Source organism: Electrophorus electricus, chromosome 24 (genome assembly GCF_041902795.1).
Source record: "Electrophorus electricus isolate QZ-2024a chromosome 24, ASM4190279v1, whole genome shotgun sequence".
Lineage (NCBI taxonomy): Eukaryota > Metazoa > Chordata > Actinopteri > Gymnotiformes > Gymnotidae > Electrophorus > Electrophorus electricus.
In genome coordinates, this window is record NC_137520.1 from 13025212 (window position 1) to 13032711 (window position 7500).

The following is a 7500-nucleotide window of genomic DNA, read 5'->3' on the forward strand; positions in this document are numbered from 1 at the left end:
CTCACGTTCCCCTCCCCCTCTCACGTTCCCCTCCCCCTCCTCTCACGTTCCCCTCCCCCTCTCACGTTCCCCTCCCCTCCTCTCCCCCTCTCACATTCCCCTCCCCCTCACGTTCCCCTCCCCCTCTCACATTCCCCTCCCCCTCCTCTCACGTTCCCCTCCCCTCATCTCCCCTCACGTTCCCCTCCCCCCCACATTCCCCTCCCCTCCTCTCATGTTCCCCTCCCCCCGACATTCCCCTCCCCCTCTCCTCCTTTTCTCATGCCCCTCTGTCTTTCTTTCCCCCTCTTCCTGTTGCGCTCGCCAACTCTCTCCAAACTAAACTGTTATTCACACACCCACTATGTGTGTGTGTGTGTGTGTGTGTGTGTGTGTGTGTGTGTGTGTGTGTGTGTGTGTGTGTGTGCGCGCACCAGTGGAATCAGTCCTATCAGAGACCACTTCAAACCTTCAGCTTCATGCAAAGCCCAGAGGTGTGTACCGGCGAGAGTACGGAGGTGATAACTAACCATGTTCTCCTCCTTGCTCACTGTGCAGCTGTATGGGCCCTGTATCAAAGCGCTGCCGACTCTACTGCACACGCTACTGCACACGCTACATGCAAATAATTTGGCTGAAAACGAGACAGGCATACTATTCAGCCACAGCTCTGACACCTCAGCCCTTGAGAATGTTCAGATCATGACCACAGCACAGGAAGAATGAAACACGTATTTCACGCAGGTACTCGGGATGACGCTAACCTTTAGTCAGATAAGCTCCGAGGTCTCCTCTGTCACCCACGCTTCCAAAAGGAATCCTTCTGCTATTAATTATACACCTTTTCGCTTTCACCTTGTTGGAAATCTGTGCTTGAGATTCTTAAGATTGTAATCTCATGATGTTAAGCCATGAAAGTGAATGTTGAAGCCTCTGACACAGGCACCTGAACGCTGGCATCCACAGCACACATTCTTAGGTGTTGCTTTGCCTTTTAATCACTGACGTTGGTAACAAGCCTTGAAGCTGGTAACAGCACAGGGTCTGGAACATCAGAAATGTCAGATGTCATCGAGATGTTTCTTTCCTTGATGTCCTACCAGTATTCTGGTTTTTGCTTGGTCTCGAGAGTCAGACTGCGAAGTAGGTGAAGAAGCTCTTACCACAGGAAGGTGAGAAAGCAAGTACATGAACGCCAAGGCCATAGCATGTACCCCCACATGCCACGAAATGTACATGCTTGTGATGGAAAGAAAGAATGCGTTTGAGAAAGAAAAGAGAGAGACAGAGATAGTTAAAGAGAGAGAGAGGGAGAGAGAGAACACAATGGCAAAAAAAAAAAAAAACATAACTAAAGGTCGATGTTGCTTTGGGCAGATGAGAGAGAATTGTGGGTATTGAAGAATTCCCCACTATTGATAGCGGGATATAATATACAGGCAGCTCCTGTAAGAAAAAGAAAAAAATGTATCCGTTCTTCCTCTACCCGTCTTCTTCCTGCCCCTTAGTCACTTGCTAACAGGGATACTCAAACACACACTCACTCACTAACACACAGACTCGGTAAGATGTTGCTCCATCATTGGGTAGGGGGTGAATACCACATGCCACTAGTTGGTTTTTACAGTAAAGTAATGGGCTTCCACAATGGTACACAAACAAACAGTCAGTGACAGTTACCTCCCTGAAGGTCAGGGAATAAAAAACAGAAACACCAACAGGTTTTCACCTAAAGAGATGCCTTGCAGATCAGTGCTGAATAAACATGCAGTAAACATGCTGAATCCTAAGGGGCTGCAGCAATACTTACGGTTCAGAAGTGTGACCCATGGCATGCTGTATGTGTCTTAAAAACACATCAGATTACATAAGATTTTAATCAGCAGAAGACCGACTTGCAGCTGTGTGTGACTGAGTGCATTATTACTTGCCATCAGCAGGGGGTGTTTGTGCCATAACACATCTGCTTGCCATGTTCTTTCCATCTCCTGCTTAGCTCTTAAAAGCCGTGTTAGAGACAGGGGACTCAGCACTACCCAAGGCTACTCAATCAATATACGTGCGTGGTTAAAGGATGAAGCCACACAGTGTAATAAAAAAGCACTATGCATGATTTATCTGCTGGTGTTAAAACTGCACAGCCAGTGTTGAAACCAAAAAAGTATGAGTTCTATAATGGACGGCTTCTATTCAGATATCTCGGGTGAAACGTACGTAGGAATTTAGTATTAAAATAATCAGGTAGCAGTTTGCATTCCAGTGTAAGAAAGACTTTGAACGAAGCGGGGCTGTTAGGAACCCTTCTCCTTCCTTCTCTCTCTCTGTTTTTCTACTTCTGTCTCCACTGCTCTCTCTCTTCCTCCTCTTCCTTTTCCCTGCCGCTCTCTGACTCCTGATGCTTTGGAAAACTTCCATTTGATCTCTCTGTATGCCTTTGTCTGTCTCTCTCTCAGACACACACACACACACACACACACACACACTCACACACAACCATAAACACAGATGTCTAGACTGCACCAGCCACAATTCGAGGTGTCTAAAGAACTGAAGCCATGTGTGCAGACCCCTTCCTGAAGATGTTCTCAGAAAGCTGAATTGATGGCCTTGTTTGTGTGCCCAGGAGTGCAACAGAGCAGTGGAAGTCAGGCCTGGGGAAAAAGACCTCCATTACAACAAAAGCCACTTCATCCATGTCTGCTGCATGCATTTGTGACCCCTTCAGTTCAGTCAGGCCTTAATCCCAGCAAAAAAAAATCAAACTTTTAGCTCCTAGAGTTTGGAAAAGTCCGAAAAGATGTGTTGAGGATGACATCTCTGCCCTGAAGAGACACTGAGGCCCGGAAACTCCTGAAGAGACACTGAGGCCCAGAAACTCCTTTCTGCGTGTCTGTCATGGATGGAAGAGATGAAGGTCTCAACCTTCTCATTTATCACAGCAGAAAGCGACAGCCAAGGGAACTTTAAAGACCTTGAATGCATTCATGTCCTTAACACATTATAAACATGCAAATTGAGTAAAAAATGTTTTTATCACACAGGTTCCACACAATAGATAAGAAGCAGAGCCAGAAACAGCCAGAAGACACTACGGGACGCGAGCAAACTAGAACATACACTGGTTCAGCCAGAGCCAGCCAAACCCACTCTCCCGCTCTCCTGAGGCGAACACATTCTCTGGCACCATGTTCGCTATGGAGATCCAGAATAAAAGCTAATGGTAATGACTTTTATATCCTTCATTTTCCTTAGGGGCATGGCGCCAGCCTCAAAGAGTGCAGCTCCAGAAAGGTGCACGCACACACACACACACACACACACACACACACATACACACACACACCTGCATAGAGGGACAGCTAGCTACTCATGGTTGAAGCAGCCCTCAGACAACCCGAGTCAGTCCCAGTCAGACGTACTCTGCTGGAGCTAATGGAAGCTCAGCTCCTAGGATTCTCAACACGAGCATTACACCCATTACATCCATTACAGCAACAAAAGCCTCGAAACCAAACTGAGCACCTTTTTTTATAGACATTGGAAATAAGCCAACAGACACTTTTATTGTATAATAAACACAATACACACAACTCTGTTCTCGAAACAAAGTGCAGTTAGAGAAACACAAATTAAGCTCTCTGTGATTACATAAGACATTTCTGACTCAACCTTGACCTCCTGTCATGGCCTTATAAAGCAGGACTCTTACAAAGTGTTTGCAGTGATGCTCTGTGCAGAGTATCTCAAGCCTCCTGCCTTTCCTCCTCTCGCGTTCACTGAACGCAGAGTCGATGTGTTTCGTTTGCTCTCTCGGTCAGAGTCAGGAGACCCAGACCCCTGTTGGCCCAGATCAAAGGCTCACGTCCACGCGCACAGTTCATCACGTGACTTGGCTGGGTCCTCTGGGACAAGGTGTATACAGCTCAGTGTAAGACATGGCCCAGACCCTACCCACTGCTCCAATGAATCATTCAACACTGTGCTGCATTTTACACAGCTTACACACACACACACACACACACACACACAGACAGATAGATACCAATATATCAATATATTCAGAACCAATATAGAGTAAAGGCAGAGCAGGGCTTGACCCAGGATGATTATGCACACCATGGAGCCGTCGGTGTGCTATATGTATGTGCTGGTGCAGCCTGGCATGGGGGTGCTTAGGCTGGCGGTCCATCACCATGTCACCAGCAGGGACACAAGAGCACATCCGTTCACCATGACAACTGATGAAAAGGTTTGGCCTTTGACCTGGTTTGTGCTCTCAGCATTTGCATCGGCGTTTATCATCAACATCTGTTCTTTTCTCGACACAGTTTTACACTGCTGATACGCGTCTGATACCAATAGTGAAGTACGAACAAGACTGTAAGATGACTGTCTTGTCAGGGTTTACGGTCTTATCATGATTTGAGGACTACTAAAATAGCAGTGTTGTGTGCGCGCACACACACGCACACACACACACATACACACATTGTGGCACATCCAGGGCTTATTTTCCCTGACATAGCAAGCCAGCTTGGTGGTTGTGAGGCCCTTTTAAGGTCAAGCCCAGCTTAGCCACACTTCCCCTGGGAGGCCTGACTACACATTCCTGCAGCTCTGTGTGGTGTTTTTCATGGAAGATGTTAAGAAGGTCCATAAAATAGGTCAACGTATGAATGAGCGAAAGTACCATAAATACCAAGCAATTAAAGTATCCTGTAGAAGTGGGGACGTGTGGTTTGGTCGTAGTGTTCTGCATACACATCTGAGATGGCTGTTACCACACCATGCCTTCCATCAGCTGAAACACTTTGGTTACCACGTGTGCCTGTTTGTCTACGTGTCTGGTGTCCGTTTGTTGTCAGAAACAGTACCGTGTGGCTACTGCAGGGCATTGCAAATACATTAAACAGGAATCCAGACTATTTGCTCTTCCACTTTCTTCTGTATTGCTTTGTTTCATTATGAAAAATGATTCTCTTTACATCTTCTTGCCAATTTTGCAAATCTAGTGTTTATGGAAAATAAAAATTGTAAACAAATTTCAAACCATTTTTGACAACAAAAATATAAAAGCTCAAAACATAAAACAACAAAGGAACAAAGGAACTAGAAGCTTGTTTTCAACTTTAAGCTTTAAACTTGTTTTTAAGCTTCTATTTCTGGAAGTTTGTTTTTGAAGGTTTTCATTTAAGAGCACTGACAATATTGTTTTATATAAAAACGGATGGAAAAGAACAAGTAGTTTCTGCACAAAATGCAAGCACACACACCAGCCACAAGGTCATTGTTTTTCAATTATAAGAAGGCAGTAACTGATTACATATGAGTATGAAAATGTCATGGAAAAACTGTCACATGCAAAGATACACGACAGCATGCAGCATCTATGAGAAAACTACATTTCCCAGAAAAGCCTTGAAGCAACTACATTAAACTGTGGATAACAAAGCCTAAATCCCACTGTGTCTGTTCTCGTGTTGCATTCTCTCTCTCTCTCGCTCTCTCTCTTTCAGCGTAGAGGTCTGTCCCCTTTTCAGTTCCATTCTTAATAACGCCCTTGTGATCCTAAGGAAATCGGAGGCGTGTCCATCCTCATGCAAGCCTCCACTTGGCGGCATCCTGTTGCTGTGCTCCTAAGCTGTCGATTGCAGCAGGCACAGCGCAGGAAAGACCAGCTGCCGTCCGCACGCTTGCCCAACCCATGCCCATTAGGAAGGATCTGCTAAACGACTCGAGACGAACCTGAGGCGGTAGCCTAAGCTGCTCGTGGGTGGGCCTGTGCAATCTGCTGAGCCAGATGAAGGGATTTGGGAGGAGAAATATGAAAATCATCAAATGAACTGCGCCAGGCTGAGGGAGCTTGCAGAGCTGACGGGGAGGGACGGGCCTGGTTGCAAACTGAAGTGTCTGCTTGTGATTTAGGTGCTGTCGCCACGATCCCATGATTCCACTGCAGCCACCAGAAAGCAACTCGACCCTAATCTTTAGCAGATGGCTGATCTCCCGCACCTCCACCGCTCGCTGCGTTAACGCGAGCCGAGGCCTCTTAGAAGGCACGGAAATTCCGCTCCAGCCCTTTCCGGTCTCACAGACGGGCCGCTTAAATAGCGCTTAGCGTAACTGAGGCATGTGTGTTAACACGCAGCCTGCCAGGTCTGGAGACCTTTCCCACCTAAAGCAGATGCAATTCCATAGCTTTTAAAGAGTCGTCGGTGATTAAATCCACATCCCTAGAGAAATAACAGTTATGAAGGGATGCAGATCACATCAGCAAAAGGCAGCACTAGCTGTAGCATGCAGGCAACACGACAGCATTACTTAAGACAACGGTTGGAAGACGGGCATTCGGTGGCGCCATCCAACAAACACCTTCAGAAACTTCCTCGCCTCTTAACTACATCACTGTGAACAATAGTGTAGCATCCAGCCATATGGTACAAACTCACGTCCCTTGTTTGCCTGGTGAACTCACAAAGCTTCCTTTGTTCCCTGATACTCAAGGAAAACATTCCCTAGGAAAAATAACTACAGCTACAATTGATAGTCTTGCTTTCTTTTTGTCTTCCCTCTTTCTTCAGGCTTGGGAGGAAGGCGAGTGCTCTCTCTCTCTCTCTCTCTCTCTCTCTCTCTCTCTCTCTCTCTCTCTCTCACGCTCTCTCTCTCTGCCTCTCGCGTGCATACAGAAGTTGCTTCGGGCAGCTGCAAGATTTTCTCTATGGCACATTAGCAGTGGTCCGCATCCCTTCCCCGGCCGGATCGGACCGATCTGATCATTAGTGCCAGCGACGCAGTTCCAGGGTGTGGCTCATTAACCTCCAGCTCCAGGACAGTAACAAACCCGATCTGATAAACGCGCCGCCAGCCCAGCCTGTCACTGCCTGGCAGTGTCTCGGACATACTGACAGTAGCTGGGCAGGCAAAGCTCATGGATAACATCTGGACTATGTGATTTTTCCCACTGGACTTCTGCAAATCTGCATCTGAAGTAGGGGATCAAGTATTGCCCATATTAAAACCTGATATCTCCACACTCATGGCCATGCCTCAGACATGAGTTCTGTAATTCCTGCCTATTAGAGTATCGGTTAAATAAAAGTATCTGTGCTCCTAGTTTTGCTGTGCAAATCTGATGTCAGATTCAGCATTAGAAGGGTGGGGTTAGACAACACAGGCATCACACTGTCTAAACTAAACCTACTCAGAGGTCAGATATAGTCTTTGATTCATATCCATCGTACTCTTGCTATTTCTGTTGTGTAAAGCATTTCACCAATGTGTCCTGGCTGAACTTGGAAACATGATCGTCATCATGATTTGATGCATTAAATAAGATTGCTGACCAAGTCTAGCCAAACAGGACCAAATAAGGCTGCGGAGGCTTACCTTTCCCGTACCACGGCGCTCTCTCAGGGCTGTCCGGAGACTTCCGCTCAGACCCGTCTGGATGCCACTGAGATCGGTCTGTCTGCTCTCCATCCACCACAGGCTCGGTTGTGCCCTCAGAGTTCTATGGCACGC

General features: G+C 46.8%; 1 protein-coding gene across 6 annotated transcripts in view; it reads right to left on the minus strand.

The window, feature by feature from the left end:
- The window catches only part of arhgef25a (Rho guanine nucleotide exchange factor (GEF) 25a), a 49227-nt gene that overhangs the window by 37507 nt on the left and 4220 nt on the right, over positions 1-7500 (minus strand). For all 6 annotated transcript variants that reach the window (XM_081706837.1, XM_081706838.1, XM_081706839.1 and 3 more), the window contains exon 2: positions 7366-7489. In XM_081706837.1, coding sequence (XP_081562963.1) covers positions 7366-7489 — 124 coding nt within the window. The remainder of the gene's footprint in view (positions 1-7365; positions 7490-7500) is intronic.